Source organism: Synchiropus splendidus, chromosome 12 (assembly GCF_027744825.2).
Source record: "Synchiropus splendidus isolate RoL2022-P1 chromosome 12, RoL_Sspl_1.0, whole genome shotgun sequence".
Lineage (NCBI taxonomy): Eukaryota > Metazoa > Chordata > Actinopteri > Syngnathiformes > Callionymidae > Synchiropus > Synchiropus splendidus.
Genome location: NC_071345.1, coordinates 3879487 through 3897469, shown reverse-complemented (window position 1 = coordinate 3897469; position 17983 = coordinate 3879487). Strand labels below are relative to the sequence as shown.

The window sequence follows — 17983 nt, the reverse complement described above, 5'->3', positions numbered from 1 at the left end:
TTGATCAATATTATTTTGTGAATGTAATTGATCAACAAGAGCAGTTATGAGATTCCATTTGATTCCTGTGAGTCTTGTGGTCACATGTCACTGGTGCGTTTGACAGCAACAGTATGGAGACGTTACTTTCCAGACCATGAAGGTGGTGTGGACTCATCAAACTGACTTTGTTGTCAGAGGTTTGGCCCTCATGAAACAGTGTCCTCTTTTTCAGAATCCACTAGAAGGCGCTCCCGTCTTTAAAATCACAACTAGTTCAAAGAAAACTTGAGAGCGCCACCTGCAGAGATCTGACATTGCTGACACTGTTTCATGAAGCTCCATCCACCCCTGATGCCGCAGGACAAAGGAGAAACACGAGCAAGAGCTTCACCTTTAAAAACTGACATGAATGAAAGGATTAAATTAAAACTTGTTTTAATAAGAACATTCGCCACAAATGTACAGAGAAACCAAAGCAACCGTGTCAACAAAAAAAATAACATGCATACTCCCGACTGAAAAAAATATTGTCATGGTTATGAAAATTGGCTCCTGAAGCAAAAATAAAAAACAAAAAGGATAAAATGATAAAATAAGCATAATTCCAGCAGAAATATAGATGAAAAAGTGGTTTGCGTGTCTCGTGCTTTATCTTTGTATAGAGTGTGAATGTGCTCAATATATGGTAGCAAGAAAGTCCAAAGTGCAATTGTTTGTTTTTTAATAACATATTTCTCATAAACTACCACATTTTAAGTCTTAAATCAAATGTTTTTTTTTTCAATATACAGCAGTGTCACACCTCTTTCTCTGCAACTATATACAGTAACTTGTTGAGGATGATTGAATTGAAAATAAAGAGAGGGACCTGACACACGAGGACAAAAGTATAAGGACGCAGTGACAACAACACAGTTCTATAGTGTTGTGCTACTTCAAAGCCCAGCTCCTTAAGAAAAAAGGGCATTTTTACATAAAGCAAAGTGACTAGCATTTTGCATTTTAACTGAAGTGATCAGTGATATACAAGCAATGTTATGTAAAATCAATAAAGTTTGTTCAATACACGGCAAAGTTTGTCTCAGATGGAACGTAAAGCTTTACAGGGAGAAAAGTCAATTTCCTCTATAACAACCTGAGAGGCAACCTTGGGGTGTTGGTGAAGTTAAAGCTTTCCGGATTATTTGGTGTCGAAATGGTGCCCTATAGGTTGGTATGGCACTCGCGGCATAGAATCCTGTCTCCATCCGGGAAGAAGCCGGCGCCCACCAGTGACACGGAGCACTGGGAGCAGGTGAAGCAAGGCTGGTGCCACTGACGCTCCTCGAACGAAATGTACTTTCCTCCGCCGAACCCTGTGACCGACAAGCAGCGAATGACTCAGTCATGTTGAATTCATGCGGATCCAAAGGATCTGAGGGGAGAGAATGTGAAAGACCTGTGATTGGTTTGGAGCAGGCCTCGCACTTCTTGGCGTACAAGCTGCTGAAGCACTTGAGGCAGTAGGGCGTGTCGTCTCTGGAGGTGAAGTGTTGACCGGCGAGCTGGGTTTTACAGTTGGTGCACACAAAACACTCCTTGTGCCACGGCTCGTCACGGTAAGTCACGCCCCCTTTCGCCAGTGCCTAAAATTGAAACATCAGACGTCAAACATCGATATGTACAGCTAGTTCAGCTCCTCCAACTGAAATCTGCTGACAAAAAACTTCGTATCTAAGACGTTTGACTCACGACAATCCTTAAATCTGGGAGACTCATGAGCCTCCTTGTTTGGGAAGAAGCAAAATCCGGACTAAAACACTATGATTGTGTTACATGTGTCTCCCTTTACGAATGAAATTCCACCTCAAACGTTAGTTCAAACCGTCTTTGGTATTGCTGTTCACCAACATATCCACCAGGGGGAGCAGCCCAGAGTCAACAGTTTATGACAACAACAAACTCCAAAACCAACATGGCGACTGTGTAAGAAGTATTGACAATATACCTCTTGCTCTAAAGAGGAAACGGAGGCAGCGTTGTAGGAGGTGGTGGTCGGTGAGGCTGTTAAATATATCGCCACTAGACGACGGAGAATTTCCACCATTGTTATGTCTTCTTCTTCTTATGGTTGTACTGACCTTTTTACAGCGAGTGCAGCGAGGTGCGAATTTCTCCTCGTAGCAGGGGACACAGTAGTGCTCGTCTTTGTCTGGAATAAAGGACTTGGACCCGATTGGCTGCTCGCAGCTGTGGCAGATGAAGCATCCCTCGTGCCATGTGGAACCTGCGTACTCCAGCTTCCTCGTACCTGCAGAGGTGAGATATGGCAGGTCAAAAACTAGAAGCACAAACTACAAAAGAATTGTCCAATGGCTTTGCTAAGCTGCAGGGATATTGAAAAAACAGTCATTGTTTTTCTAAGATTTTGTTTTATTTTAGACCATAATACCCCAAGTCCAAGTTAATCCCTGGAACTGGAACTGGAGAGGTGCCATGCTTTCAGCAACCAAGTGCCATTTTTATTATTGGTTTGTTGCACAAAGACAGCGTGTGTTAACTGTGCCACATTTCATTGCTCCGGGCTCCATTCTGTGGTGCTCTCCTATTCATTACATACAAAAATCCCCTTCCAAAGCATCTCAGTATATTAAGCCCTTGAGGAGCACAGAGAGAGCATTATTGGATTTTAATGTGAGTACATCTGGCACGCGCGAAAACAAAGTCATCAAGTGGGAAATGTTGCTAAACAAAGCTTTCATTTAAAGAAATGTGGAAATATATAAATATCACTGATATTTGTGTCCCTTAATGTGGCTTTCTAAATACACAGTGAACTACCTCAGAGGTTTATTTAGTTGTCTTAACTGACTGCAGTACTATCAAAGTGGCCACAGTTGTTTTGGCTCAGATTCTTCTTCACCTCACCAACAATTTTATCTCAAGCATGTTAGATGTGTGTACAGTTGACAGCCAAAAAAAGAATTCGCTGGAGGTATAGAAAAGTTTCAAGTTATATGAGGGTGTTATTGAATATTTATCATTTCTTAGTTCAGTAAGAACAGAACAAAATTTGGGCCTGGAAATATTGTACAGTTAAGAAGCTTAGCCACCACGCCAACAGTTGCTAACATGATGGTATTTTCATGTACTTAAACCAACATCTCACGTCCTCTGATCTTGTGAGAACTAACAATCATAAAGACCTAAGTGAAGGTGGTGAAAGACACATCTATACATCTACAGAGCAGCGTCGTCGCAAGCTAACATCCGGTCTGTTGTGTATTCACCGCAGACATCGGACGCTACACTCACTTCTCGATCGCATATATTTTATTATTTTATTTTTTATTAGACTGTCTTCACGTCTGAGGTGCAGCTGGAACATTATCCAGTTAGCCTAACAGCTTCAACAGTAAGCTGTTTACATGCATTTTAAAAGTCCGAGCTTGGCTGGACGAGAGCAATAATTCGTTTTTCTGGGCCTTTCATGTGACCGTGCTCACTGTCCTGTCAATATTAGCCGTCCATCCTGTCCACACTCCTACTGTACTTGAGCTCCTTCACCTGGAAAATGATTTCAATAAGACCACATCAACTACTAAAAGTCAGGTTTACCTCACTGCGACTCTGCCTCGAAATACTCCATTAAAATTATATTTTTTTCTGAAAATGTACGACACTGACTTTGACATGACTGAAACATTATAATATCCTCTTAGTTTAGGCCGCCAGCAAAACAGTCTTCTTTAAAAGGCCATCCTCCCATGTGAAGTTGGGAATAAACACTGCAACGTTCTCATGTCGTGCTCTTCCTGGACCGGGCTGCGGCTTCACGGAGGCTTTGTAAGCAGCTTCAGGCTCTGAAATATATGACTTGCTTATCTCTTGTCATCATCAGTGCGATGGCAGCCCGCCAGGCTCCAAGTTCTGGCCCACATTCAACATGTCGAACAAAATAGCAATCACTGTGTCATACCGGGTCGGCCTGGCTCCTTAATCCCGGAGCTTACTCACCGCTGAAGAGCTTTGCATTCACTTTTTTATTCTTCATAAAACTACTGGATGCAAACACAGGAGTGAAATGAAGTGTCACATGACAAAATTAGGTTTCTGGTCAAGCATATGAAAATAGGAAGCTTTGTTCTGCACACTGATAAAACGGAAAACTTCATTTTGTGAAAGACAAAATCAATGATCTTTCATGTTGCTACCGTCACATAGCATGTTTATATTGTTTTTTCAATTTGGTTTTAGGGTTGCAATTTAAGCTCGCTTCATTTTTTTAGAGGTATTACAGTGAAAATATCTTATGTATTTGAAATAAATACCGTAATTTCCGGACTATACGCCTTTACTTTTTTCTTGCGGTCTGAACCCTACGGCTCACACGACGACACGGCTAATATATGGATTTTTACAGGCTAAAGAGCGTCTGGCTGCCAAAATATTGAGTCTCATCACATCAAACCGATGAAATCACAGTTGTTTTATTGACCCTAAATGTGATGTTTTCACCCAAGTGTCCACCGCTCCGCCCACAGAGCCAATCTCCTAGAGGACCGGAGACAAGAAGAAGCAGCTGAGACCGGCTGTTGTGTTGGAACTTTGGAGACGCGGTTGAAAACAACAGTGCATTTTGAGGGCTGTAATGTCAATGAAAGATGTGGTGAGTTCATGATTCAAGTCCAGAACATTGTCCACTTTGTTTCATGAGTCAGTCTCCATGCTGGAGCCAGTTTTCAAATCTAGTTTAGAAGTGATCCTCATGCATTTTAAGCATCACTGACCGTTCTACGGCCCAGACAGCACCACTGCACTTAGGTATCAACAAGCTCTATTTTCCTTCTTCAATTTAGTGGGTGTGGCTAATATTCCAGTGCACTCAATAGTCCAGAATTTACAGTAAATAAATCGTTTTGATTTCTGAGTTGAAGACCATGTAATTGTGAGAAAATGTCCTTATATTCCAGTAAATCCTCAATAAAATGAGTGCTATTATTCAGCCTCTATCTACGCCTATGTAAAACCAAAAAAATGGTGTCAATATTTCAAGTGGAATACATCAATGACTGCATCCAACCTGGCATCACGATCTTGTCGCAGGCCACACACTTGGAGGAGAACTCATTACAGTAGCAGTCGTTGCAGAGCAAGGCGTCGTCCTGACTGGTGAAGGGCTCATCGGCCAGTGAGCGATCGCAGCGGAAACAGCGGAAGCAGTGCTCGTGGTAATGCCGCTCCTCGTAGAAGAGCTCCTGCAAAGGAAAGCACAGTGAGTATATCAAGTCATAAACCTGTAATAGTAGAATAGAATAGTGGGAAAACAACATCAGACAAACAAATACACAGTAAGCAATTCATAATGGACTGAAGACTGTGACTTGGTTTTTCCAGAAACAAGTGTCATTACATTACTTCAGATTCAATTCATCCACTGACGTCACATGTACATGTCCGTGTCACAAGTGCCTCTATTTCAGGCCCGCTGCGGGTCCCAAGCTGCATGCGGCTCTTTCCCCAGTTTCATGTGGCACCAAATGAGCCGCTGAACTGGCTGGGATTTTGGTCAAGTTGCTGTTGAGATGATCATTTATACAGGAAGTAGGACGAAAAAGTAAGAGCTATTCCGGCGAAATATTGTTCAGAGACTTTGACTTGTGTTTAAGTTTGAAACATAAACAATAAACCTCAGGGGGCCACGTTCAATGTCGAGGTCCTAAGACTTGGAGCGTCAACAGATCCACGATCAACACGGTTGACATGACTCAGTTCCACGTTTCACTTTGTCATTCCCTAAACTAAAGGTATGGCACGTGTTTCACCTATGATTCATTGTTGATACTGGTGAAGATCTGTCTGCAGCGTCGCGCACAGACCGGAACCATGTTATTGGTGGCATGAGCCACTTAAAAAAATATAGAAGTCAAAGAAATGGTGCACGCATTTCTATCTATGCCACTTGATATTTCCAGGAGGACCACAGTAAAATCTACGCATTTTAAAAATACATGCACAAGAGGCGAATGCCGGATGTGAACCAGCAACCTTGTGACACACAGGGTTGTGCTTTAACCGCTGTTCTGCCGCTAAGTCACATGACCAGCTGTTCAGGTGAGCCTTACAGCCTCACATATCTGTAGCATGTGGCTCTTTTCAGCAACACAGTAAAACAATGTGGCTCTCAGCCTCTGACTGGTTGGCCACCCCTGCTCAATATAATGCTGCTCTTTACATGTGAGTTTGGGGTTTGACAACAGCCTTGTTGTTGGCCTCTGCGCCAGCAAAGGCAGCTTTTACATTACATCTGTGTTGGTTTACCTCAGAAGACGTTCCTCACACCAAGCAAACCTGTAATGTTTCTCCACAAACTCAAGCGTTCTCTCATTGTGATGTTTCACTTTGCTGTAAAGCTTAGCTCATGAGGACTTAAGGAGAATTGCCTGAATAGGTGCGTGTGAAATTAGCCTTTTACTGTGCCGCCACACACAATACAGATAACACGCCTCATTTAGCCGGTCATTAACCTGACATCATTACTCTTTTCCTGCGATGCCATGACTTCAAACTAATTGTCAGAGGGTCGTTGAGGGGGATTAACATGTGTGGCTCGCAGCGTGGAAAACCTGAGCTCATTGTTGCTCTTCTGCTGAGTGATTCCGGTGGTTTAGCTCGGCGGCTTCTGACATCAGGCCTCACCCGAGCGTCGTGGCCGATCAGCTCCTTGCACTCATCGCACGTGTTGGAGAAGAGGCTGTCGTAGCAGGGGATGCAGTACGGGCTGTCGTCTGACTGGATGTACTTTCGGCCGTAAAGGGACTCTTTGCAGTTGTCGCAGTCAAAACGGTCGGCCATTGTGGACCTAAAATAAACAAATAAAATTGAGGTGAGTCCAGCCACAAATCTGAGAACAAGCTATTGGACAATCACTTCATGTATCAGGGCTGAGATTTTCAGACATGAATAATTCACTGATCCACAGATTAATCAACTAGAAACGTTCTTGCGCAGGCAACATTTTTCCATGCTGAAATTCCAGGTGCACCACTTTATACAGTGATGTCAGAACCAAAACACCCGTGAAGGAGGAGACGAATGAGATTGTGCTGATGGATGGAATTTTTTTTTGTTTTTATAGATAAAGACAAAATATACAGAGAAAAAAAATAAACAAAAAACAGCACCTCCTACCTGATGTTCAAGCTTAAACTCAACTGAAATTTCATCGTTCTGGTATTGAATATTAACATGTGATAAATTTGAAAATTGATTAATTAGATTTAAAAAAAGAATATTTCCCATTAAATTCCAGTAATTATTTTTTACCTAAATATGATTTTCCCATTTTTATATATATATATATATATATATATATATATATATATATATATATATATATATATATATATATATATATATATATATAATTTTTTTTGGTCATATAAATACTATTTTTAGAAATACAAACAGAGATAAACAAATACAAGGTAACCATAAAAAAAAAAAAAAAAAAAAAAAAAACAAAACCCCAAGGTTAAAATGACCTCCTATTTGGCAGCCCAGGTACAAGCGAGCAAAAGAAAACTCCAGCGAGAGCGTGATATGCGAGGATACTCGATGAAGTTGACTTTTATTGCAATGCGATAAAAGTGTGTTGCGGGAAGATGAGGCATGGCACTTTTGTTTTCTCTTGATCACCACTTGACCCCTCCAGCTGCGGTCAGGAGTGTGCATCATGTCAAGATGTACACGGTCAGGTCCAAATCTGGGCAAACACTTCTTCATCTTTCACTGAGAAATGAAGCGGCGCTACACCACACGTGAAGCTTCCAGACCACCAGTGTGAAGGTAGACCACCAAGAGACGCACGTACCGACAGCTTTTGAAGCTGTTTATTCAAATCCAATTTGCAGCGTACATATAACAGCAACTCTAATTCATATGAAAAAGATCGGAGAAGAAATCCTATCATCTTCATCTATTAGACTTGCTGACAATTTTAAGTGGCGGAATCTAAACCAGATGGTGGCAATGTGCAACTGCGGGTCCAGATTTGACCTATTGTGTGACCCTGTCCACCAACACAGGAGTGTTTTCCATTAAGACTAAAATCCAAATACATTCCTTTGATGCTACAGGGCAACATCTATATACACACATTTTCTGTATCATGAAAACATTCTCCAAATATTGTTTTTTTTTTGATGATATGATCAACATTTTCCACCACCGTGTAGTATTTTTGTTTCCTCCTGTATGTACTTGAACCCAACCTTCAATTTAGTAGGCAGAATCCCATAAGGAGGTCAATAAAAATGCAGAGTCGGGACTAAAATCTACATTTTTATGACAATAACACGGACAAATTCAGACCTTATTTTACACAAGCATGTTTACTCATTTAATAATTGGGTACAGTATGTGAAATTATTATCAGTAACATAAAAAAAAAAAAAAAAATTCAATGCGATGTATATGTGACTTTTTTTTTCCGCAGGCTTCTTCCATCTTTTTTCCTCACACAATATATTGAGTTTCCCCAAATTAACCTTTTACTCTTGAAGGATTTGTATCCAGTTTCATGATCAGTGATAAATGGAGCACAGAAACCCCAATATCCCCAAAGCTGCAGCTCTACTCAACACAGCCTGAAATAACAGAGCCGCCGTTTAATTCTATTTTACAACCATTAGCTGCATCTTCGGTGTCTCTTGTCTTAGATTATAGCCTCCAGCTGGAGTTGATGGCCAAACATCAGAACCAGCAGCTGTGTTTTGACCTGCGCAATATTTGCTCGAAATGCTGATCTGGCACTTTTGCCTGGAGTCATCCGTTTTCTCCCGGGATTTCGACACACGGGCCGCCAGCCCGCATAAACACGACGTCGAGATTAGATCAACAGTATAGAAGTTGAAAATGAACACTGTGACCTCGATGTTATCTGAAGTGGCAGGTTGGTATGTGATGCGTTCGCTTGCCAGGGAGAAGGAACGAGACGAGGCTTGACTCATTTAAAAAGAAAAAAACAAACAAAACAGAAGGTGAGAGGACGTCGGATGTACCATCCAAAATAGACACAGCAGCCTTTTAAATGAATCTGTAAACACATATCCCTCACCATATAGCTGAGGAGTGAAGTTTGCTCTCTTAAAGTTCAGCAAACTTCTTCAAAATGTGTGTCTTCTGTTGAGGCTGAAATGAATTCCTGATGGCACTGTCCAACAAATGGCCTGACGTCACTGGGCTCTACCTCCAGGGCAGAAGAAGCGAAAACGGCTGACCTAAAAAACCTCACTCCAAAAGTCAAGAGAGCTGCTTCTGGGTTACAATCAGCTCCAGCCGTGGTGCCAATTCTCACAGGGCTTTGCATCTCATACTGTAGATCCCATCTCCTTCATGTCCAGAAGCCAGTGGCTAAGAAACCCGCGCTGGCTTCAAAACCATCCCACATTCCAGAGCGGTGACTGAAATCGGGCCATGAGAAAAGTGTGGGCTCGATCGCGGCTGCCTCCAGACAGGTCAGCGGCCCAGATATAGTGTAGTATACTTTAAGTTCTGACACACCGAGTTTGTTTTAATACTGAACCTCAAACAAACAAAAACTGCTATCTATCTATCTATCTATCTATCTGTCTGTCTGTCTGTCTGTCTGTCTGTCTGTCTGTCTGTCTGTCTGTCTGTCTGTCTGTCCGTCCGTCCGTCCGTCCGTCCGCCCGCCCGCCCATCCGCCCGCCCGCCCGCCCGCCCGCCCGCCCATCCATCCATCCATCCATCCATCCATCCATCCATCCATCCATCCATCCATCCATCCATCCATCTATCTATCTATCTATCTATCTATCTATCTATCTATCTGTCTATCCATCCATCCATCCATCTATCAATCTATCTATCCATCAATGTATCTGTGGATCTATCCATCTATCTATCTATCTATCTATCTATCTATCTATCTATCTATCTATCTATCTATCTATCTATCTATCTATCTATCTATCTATCTATCTATCTATCTATCTATCCACCAATGTATCTGTGGATCTATCCATCTAACCATCCATCCATCTATCTAACCATCCATCCATCTATCTATCTATCTATCTATCTATCTATCTATCTGTCTGTCTGTCTGTCTGTCTGTCTGTCTGTCTGTCTATCTATCTATCTATCTATCTATCTATCTATCTATCTATCTATCTATCTATCTATCTATCTATCTATCTATCTATCTATCCACCAATGTATCTGTGGATCTATCCATCTAACCATCCATCCATCTATCTATCTATCTATCTATCTATCTATCTATCTATCTATCTATCTATCTATCTAGCTATCTATCTGTCTGTCTGTCTGTCTATCTATCTGTCTGTCTATCTATCTATCTATCTATCTATCTATCTATGTCTGTCTGTCTGCCTATCTATCTATCTATCTATCTGTCTGTCTGTCTGTCTGTCTGTCTGTCTATCTATCTATCTATCTATCTATCTATCCATCCATGCACCCACTGATGTATCTGTGGATCTTTCCATCTAACCATCCATCCATCCATCCATTTATCTATCTATCTATCTATCCACCAATGTATCTGTGGATCTATCCATCTAACCATCCATCCATCTATCTATCTACCTATCCATCCATCCATCTATCCACCCCTCCATCTGTCCATCCACACAACCATCCTCCCATCCATCCGCCCATCTTTAGTGAATGACCTTTACAATCTTGCTGCAAAGCGTGTGATGACTGCATTTGGCATCTGGGGTACATTTTGAGCTTGTTTTCTGGCTGCAAGACAGACGAGGAATGCCAAGGCAGCGATGTAATAGTCATCACAATCCCACCCGGAAGGCAAACAGGACTCAGTTCAGGGCCGATTGATAGACAACACAAAGTCATGGAGCAGTGGAATCGAGCCGACAGCGACCTGCTGCTCCGCCACACAGACACGGCCGTTCACCAAAGGACTGAACTGATGCCGTCTCTGGTCTGGTCCGTGTTAATCCCCAGCCAAAACTCTGCTTCCGCTCTGGTTCATTCCAACTGAACAGCCTGCTGGGAACTAGCCTGGCCGCTAATTCCTGCTCTCCTGCTGCTCAGTAGAACAATCTGCTTGTGAAAATTGGGCTTATGGTGCTTATCCAAGTATTTGATACATTCACACAGGAGATGGTCATTTTAAATTAATGGATTTGTCAATGTTAATTCACTTAATGGCAGGATTACCAGGTTTATTGGCTGTATTTTGTGACACAGTAAAAGTAATAAATAAAAAAAATGTGTGTGAATACATTATTATTATTTACTGAATTTTTTTTTTTCATTTTTTTCATTTAAACAAATGTATACAAAGAAAGAAACTGTCCACAGCTCCATGTTTCCTCCAGGGTATTGTGGAATTGAGGCGTTATGAATGTCATAAACAGGAAGTGGGATCAAGACATGATAGTGCTTATCAGGAAGTCCCAAGGGACGAAGCAGTTCCTGTGTTGACAAAAGACAACCCCATCCTGCTGTCAAATATGATGCATAATACACGTCCCTCTCACTAGATTTTTCCATCATAGTCTGGTACTGTGCTGCAGCTGCCACAAGTCTCAAGCTATAACTAATAGAAATATATTTTTATTATTATCTTATTATTATTTTCCACATACAGTATATAGGAACTTACTTACATAGCAACATTGTGTAACATGCAAATTTAGAATCTGCAAGTACATTTTTACAGTAGTGTACAGTTTATATAGCATTGTTTGCAAAACAAAATATGTATTTTATAGTGGTGGGATGATGAATGAATTAATCGTAATTAATGCGTTAAAATATTTTAAGCGCATTTAATCGTTTTTATTTAATGTAATAGAACAGTTTTCTCTCCAGACAACAGGGAACCTTTGTAAGTGCAGGAGTTCCTGGTCCACTGATCCCACTGATGCACAAGACACGTGGCAGCTAGGATGAGAACAACGACAACAAACATGGAGGAATCCCTGAACAGAAGCAAACAAAAGCATCTGTTTGCTTTGGTTCAGGGAGGTTTTTCACTACACAATGACCAGGGTTTCCACTACTCTGAATGGACTTGAAATTCTTATACAAATATTTTCAAGACATTAAAAGAGCTTTAGTTTAAATAAGGTGATGTAAAAACGTGCTGTTGTCAAACTGATGCAAAATAAACAATATTTTGTTGTTTAAAAGTATGTATGGGTCCATCATTCGATTCAGTCATATACCACATTCATTCACATTGAAAAATGAGGCTTCTCGTGGCAAATATTCTTGTAAGATTAAACTGCGATTCATTGAGATCAGAATCACACAACATTAAATTAATTTTCACCTTTGACCAAAAGTACATTTCCGTAGAAAGTCTACAACATGATTGACAGGTTTACCCAAAAGAGCAGCGTCGTCAATAACGTTTTACTGCCTGGAAAATCTGGCGCAAACGGACCCACAAACCGGAGGAAGTGCTGCAAAGCGTGGCGCCTCCACAGCACTTCTCAATGCACATCCTCACAGAGGGAGGTGAAGGGGCAGTAAGTAAAAGGACAAGAGAAAATGGAAACCTTGGCGGAGTTTTAAATCACCGGAGGAGAAACGCGGGACATATGGATAAACACATATCACGACTCCGCTCCATCTGGAGATTTTCCAGGAATGGTAAAGGTATTTAGGTCAGTTGTAGATGGTGGAGAAAAAAAACACAGCAATAGAGACAAATCCCAAACAACCAAAACGTCAATCCCTTTTGTAACACTCTCATTCAGGATGAATTCCTTCCCCGAACATATCCGCGCCGTTGGTTGTCTTCTGAGCGCTAACTCAGACTGTCACAGTTATTCAGGTCACGCTGGAACCACGTAAGCGTTTGACAAATGAGCGGAATGTTTGCTGCGTGTCCCTGATTGCTTTCACTGCATCAGATAAATGATGTCCAGTATTTGAAAAGAACCAGTGAGGCAATGCATCTTATCACAGTGGGAAGAGGAAATTGCTCATGAAGGAGAGATAGTGCTGCAGCCATGGTCGCACACACGCGTTCACTCATTTAGGCACCGTTACGGCAGGGACAACGCCGCAGTCTCAGCGATGATTCATGCCTCTGTTGGGATGCGCAAATACATTTTCCATCCCGGTTTCTATTGAATTTACTGTAATGATTTGATTCAAATTTTAAGCAGACCTGAATCACCTGGAAGGCATTTGTTTTTTTTACTCATCATGAGTTTCCTTACTCACATAGTGAACATCTCTCCTTCAGTCTGTTCAAGACATCTGAACGTAGCTGGATGATGATACATATAATGAGACGAATTCCTCACTTCAAAGTCATTTTTTAAAAACAACTTTAGAATGCCATGGATTTCGTCAGGAGTCGAACTCAAGGTCTGTGGGCAAAACGAGGCCGCAGAGTATTTTCATGTGGCCCGCAAGAGCCTGAAAGGCATGACTTTGAAGGGCCAGATGGAAGAGTCAATACAAGCAACATCCGACCTACTCGACTTAGGTCCACACGTACTTACGACCACGGGCAGCAGACGCTGGTTTTTTTTTCTTTTTTTTATTCAATGTCTGGCACGGCAGCACGTAGGAGCCCAGTGTCACGTACGACAGTTACGGCACCACAGTATCCCAGCATCTCACTCTCACACGGCCATCTACCACTACAGTAGCACCTGTAACCCTCATGTCGGCCATTTTGAATGGCATTCGACTTACGTCCAATCCGACTTACGACCGGTTTGTCGGAACCGATCCCGGTCGTAAGTCAGATGTTACTTGTACATAGTCTCCAAATTTTGTTCTGGCCACGGCGCACACCGCCATATTAAAACAAATCTAATTTCTAAGGCCTCACTTTTCAGGTAGACTTCCCTAGTAATGCAGATGCAGCTTATGACGCTACATGTATAGGAGTCAATTTTTCCCATTCTATGCTCAGGCAATGTGGATTGCCTCTCCATATCACTACTTGATGGTTGAAGTTACTTGAAAAATATAGCACCTCATGTGGCTTTGACTCATAGTGCCAATAAGAAGGCGAGTGAAACGTATGATCATTTGAGGTGCTATATACACATAAGTGGCATGAAAGAAATATCCAGGGTGAGCGGAGCACCATCCCAAGGCTTCACCCTCACATCATACACTGTCTACCTCAAGGTTGGGCCGCGAGCGTTTCCTAGAGGACTGCTAAAAGCTTCCTTGTTTTACACCGCTGGGCGCTGAGGGTCACCTTTAATAGAATAGCCATGTACGGTGGCAGTAGTGAGTCACTGAATTGACTGGACAGCTGCAAATCTGTGATAGCTAACAACTATGGAGAAGTTCTTGAAGAGAAAAAATGCTACAGAAAGTGATGCCCCAACAGTAAAAACTGTTTATGAAAGCTCCTTGTATAAGCAGTTTTGAAAAATTAAATAGAACATTTTACGGCGATACTTTTTTTACGCTTCATTTATATATTCTTTGGAATTTAAATTGACTATACTATTTTTATTTTGACATTTAGACATGGTTTTGTTATTTATTTTATTTCGAATCTTATTCAGTTTTCTCAAAAGTTTGTGTGTCTTTTTTCTCTAGTAAATTTGATGAATATGACTTGGACCAGGTTCTGCTGCTGATTGGACTTTTCAATGACAAATGAATGTCTTTGCGATGACCACATGGTTCCATGTCATTTCACAAGGTTTTGGTAGATGAAAGAGTAGATTGAATATGGCTATTGATCACAAATGAAATCAAGAGTAATGAATCAGTTCTATTGAATGGGTCCCGGAAAGGTGGGCCCCAAGGTCAAAAAGGTTAAGACCCCCTGCTTTAGCTGACACATGGTCGGGTCGACTACATGTGCTTGACTGTTCGGATCAAAAACCTGCGTCACTCCAGCACTTTGAAGTCCCCCGGTCTAATGCGTCGACATGCAACGCAACAGTTGACTGCAGCTGTGATCTTGGACGCAGAAGTCCATTTAGGACCAGCCAACATTTGGCCCTGAGGAGTGTAAATGTGTGGTATATTTAGGCTTCTTGGAAACTGTTGCCTTAACAGCCTTGTCCACTGTTTCAAACGAATTTTGAGACATTGGTTACCTAAGAAATGAACTGCTCTAAGTAACTTGAGTTGTTCGACAAGGCTTCAAGATGAATGATGACATGTTCCTTTATAATAAAGGCATCATGTCTTATTGAATTTTGGGCTCATTTATTCATTATCATGCAGTCTGTCCCAGCTACAAAGTGCAGGAGCACAGGTTTTGGACTTCAGGGAGGAAACAAAATGTCTAACACTGGGAGATCAGTCAGATCAGGACCAAACCTGCATTTAGTTTTGAGACTGGAAATCATTTGTTTTGGGAAGGAAATAATAACAATGAAATCATACCAACAATGTCAGCATTTGCGAAACTACTAAAACAAAAAAATTGGCAGCATAATACTGTTATGCTTCATTATTTTCATCATTATTTCCTTCTGTTCTGATGTGTCTTGCTGAAAAACAAGCGTGGCAAAGACTGACAAAGTGATCCTCCACAGTCAAAGAGGAATGTGATGTCTGCGAGCAAGCCAGGGTCAGGCTTGAGGATCGACTGCTGGCAGCTTGACCAGACACTGAAGGAGCAACCTGTTATTGTCCCGGAGCATTTAAACACCGCCTGGTGTGGAGTGGGCGAGGACACAGGCCTCAAATGAAAGCCAGCATCATAAACATAAAGCAGGAAAATGACTACCTGCTGCAGTCAATGTAACCGTGGCCTTTGTAATTTGTTCTTTTGCAGCTCCTTTTAATGACCATGCGAGCGCAGGGATGTGCCTGGATGGCTTTTAATACCAGTCAGGATGGATAGGCAGAGGGTTAAACACCGCTGGTCGAGTGATCATCACCTTCATGTGCACAGGCTCTAGCAAAGCCTGTCCACCAAACAATAACATCACAATTGCTTTAAATCATACACTGCTGCTCCAGCCGCCACGAGGGGAAGTTTGGTGGAATTTATTTTTACATCGCTGTGTCTGGAACGGGCAGGAAAATACGACATTTTTGGCCTACATTTGTCTTCCTTTGAAGAAGAGAAAAAAAAAGCTGCCATACATTCGTGCTTCACATCTGGTTTGAATTGGAGAAACTATGCAGTTGACTCCAGAGTGCCAGTGGAGAGTCACTGACTGGCCTTTTTTTTCTATCCGTGCGCTGGAATTTGCTGGTAAATGGTAAGATGTGAGGGTGAAATCTGGTTAGCGAGTGAGAAAAAAGAGGGCAAACATTTTAAATAAACTGAAATGTCTGACTTTTATGACAGTGTGAAGACGGGAAGTCTGAGCATGCCTCCATATAATGGTTCCGCCACTCATGATGCAGTATTTCCCTGTCAACTTTTCATTGTTTTTTCTGTTAATTAATAATTAATATTGCATTTTTCCCAACTAATTTTTACATGACTTCTATTGAAAACCAACCGGGTCGTCCAGAGCAGGCTGCAGTGAACAGGGAGAATTTGTGACCTCACAACTGAGGCTCAGCAAGCGAAAGAATCTCCCCGTTCAAACCCAGATCCACCCACTGTACGTCCTCTCACTACATCAAGTTGTGACTTTCTCAATCAATGTGGCTCCTTCAGAAACCACAATACGCTGCATCAAGACGAAACGCGGCTTTAAGTGTGAACAAACACCAGGTGGTCTCGCAGTGTCGCTGAGTCAGCACTAAGATTTCACGGGCCGCACACACTCGGCTGGTTCAGCCACAGACAACTGTGCAGCCACAACTGTTAGCGATTATTTTTAACTCCTTTAGACTCTCGGCTCGTGGCCGCAGCGATGGCACCTGACCCTGAGGTTAATGTCTACAGGAAGTTGTTGTTACTATTTTTAAACACAGATGTGATTATGCTGCATGTTGGATGGTGCTTCTCAAGAGGGTATTTTAACTGTTATGACCAGTTTACCAGTTTACATGAACCTTGTATGTGTTTTTGTCTCGGTTTTACTTCCCTTCTTTCTCGTGCATTTAGAGATATATCATTGACATTTAAAATCTCAACATCTAATGCAAAAATGAAATAGAAATTACACCACCCAGAGGAAGAAAGCCACCTTTTCACGGGTCACAAAATGCATTATGGGAGATTCAGGACCTGGACCTTCGATTGAGACCCGTAGTTATCAATGAACTTTTGTGGTCTGAATTTGAGACGCGGTAACAACCCTAAATGACGAGCCATGACACAAACAATAAATGAATAAATACTTGTATTGAAAACATTCACATTTAAACAACAAAATGTATTTATTTATTTATTTTTTTTAATCGGAAAGACTGGTTTTTCTCCCATGAAACGACTTTGCGACCCACTAGTTGTGAACTACTAAATAATCCTTTCAACCACTCGAACCTGCGCCCACTGTTTTGTGTCGTAAACACAAAACTGACTTTGGAAAGTTCTGCTGTGTTGCTTCCATTCATTTGGGGAAGAGCTACTGTAATACACGGTTCCGAGGAACTTTGTGTAGATGAAATTGTGGCCTATGAATCAAATATCTAAGGACTATAAAGGCCAAGAAGTGAGTCAGAAATGTGGTCATGTTTAAGCTTTGCCTATTCACCTGCGAGCGTAAAAACAAACCATGGTACAGGAGATAGTCTTCTTTGCCGCTTCAAAATAACGTTCTTCCTTCATTTTTCTTCTGATTAGTTTATTCCAACTGGATTGCAAAAGTGGACTGGAATTTTTCAAAGCAAATATGATTCGCTTCCAAATCTGACGACTCATCAAGTCCAGGCCACTGCCCCTTGAATTATAATAAATTCAGAACGTCTAAACAGACGCTACATCTTCCAGCGTGATTTCCAGTAAAGGCAGCCCATTTCCCATTCTCAAGCTCATTGCCCTTGGCAACATGTAAACATGGACCCCATTCCTCGGGACCATAAGCCTCTTTGCAGTAAGGATCAGATCCCATTACCTTATTTGCACTGTGGACAAGACCCAGCATGCAATTTGTAC

The 17983-nt window shown here is 41.7% G+C and overlaps 1 protein-coding gene across 1 annotated transcript in view; it reads right to left on the bottom strand.

Annotated features, from left to right (window-relative positions):
• Window positions 1-406: 406 nt before the first annotated feature.
• fhl3a (four and a half LIM domains 3a) overlaps window positions 407-17983 on the bottom strand; it is a 28447-nt gene continuing 10870 nt past the window's right edge. The window contains exons 2-6 of the mRNA XM_053881547.1: window positions 6661-6823; window positions 5045-5219; window positions 2103-2272; window positions 1421-1607; window positions 407-1337 (exon numbers count right to left, since the gene is read on the bottom strand). Coding sequence (XP_053737522.1) covers window positions 1186-1337; window positions 1421-1607; window positions 2103-2272; window positions 5045-5219; window positions 6661-6816 — 840 coding nt within the window. The 5' untranslated portion in view covers window positions 6817-6823 and the 3' untranslated portion in view covers window positions 407-1185. The remainder of the gene's footprint in view (window positions 1338-1420; window positions 1608-2102; window positions 2273-5044; window positions 5220-6660; window positions 6824-17983) is intronic.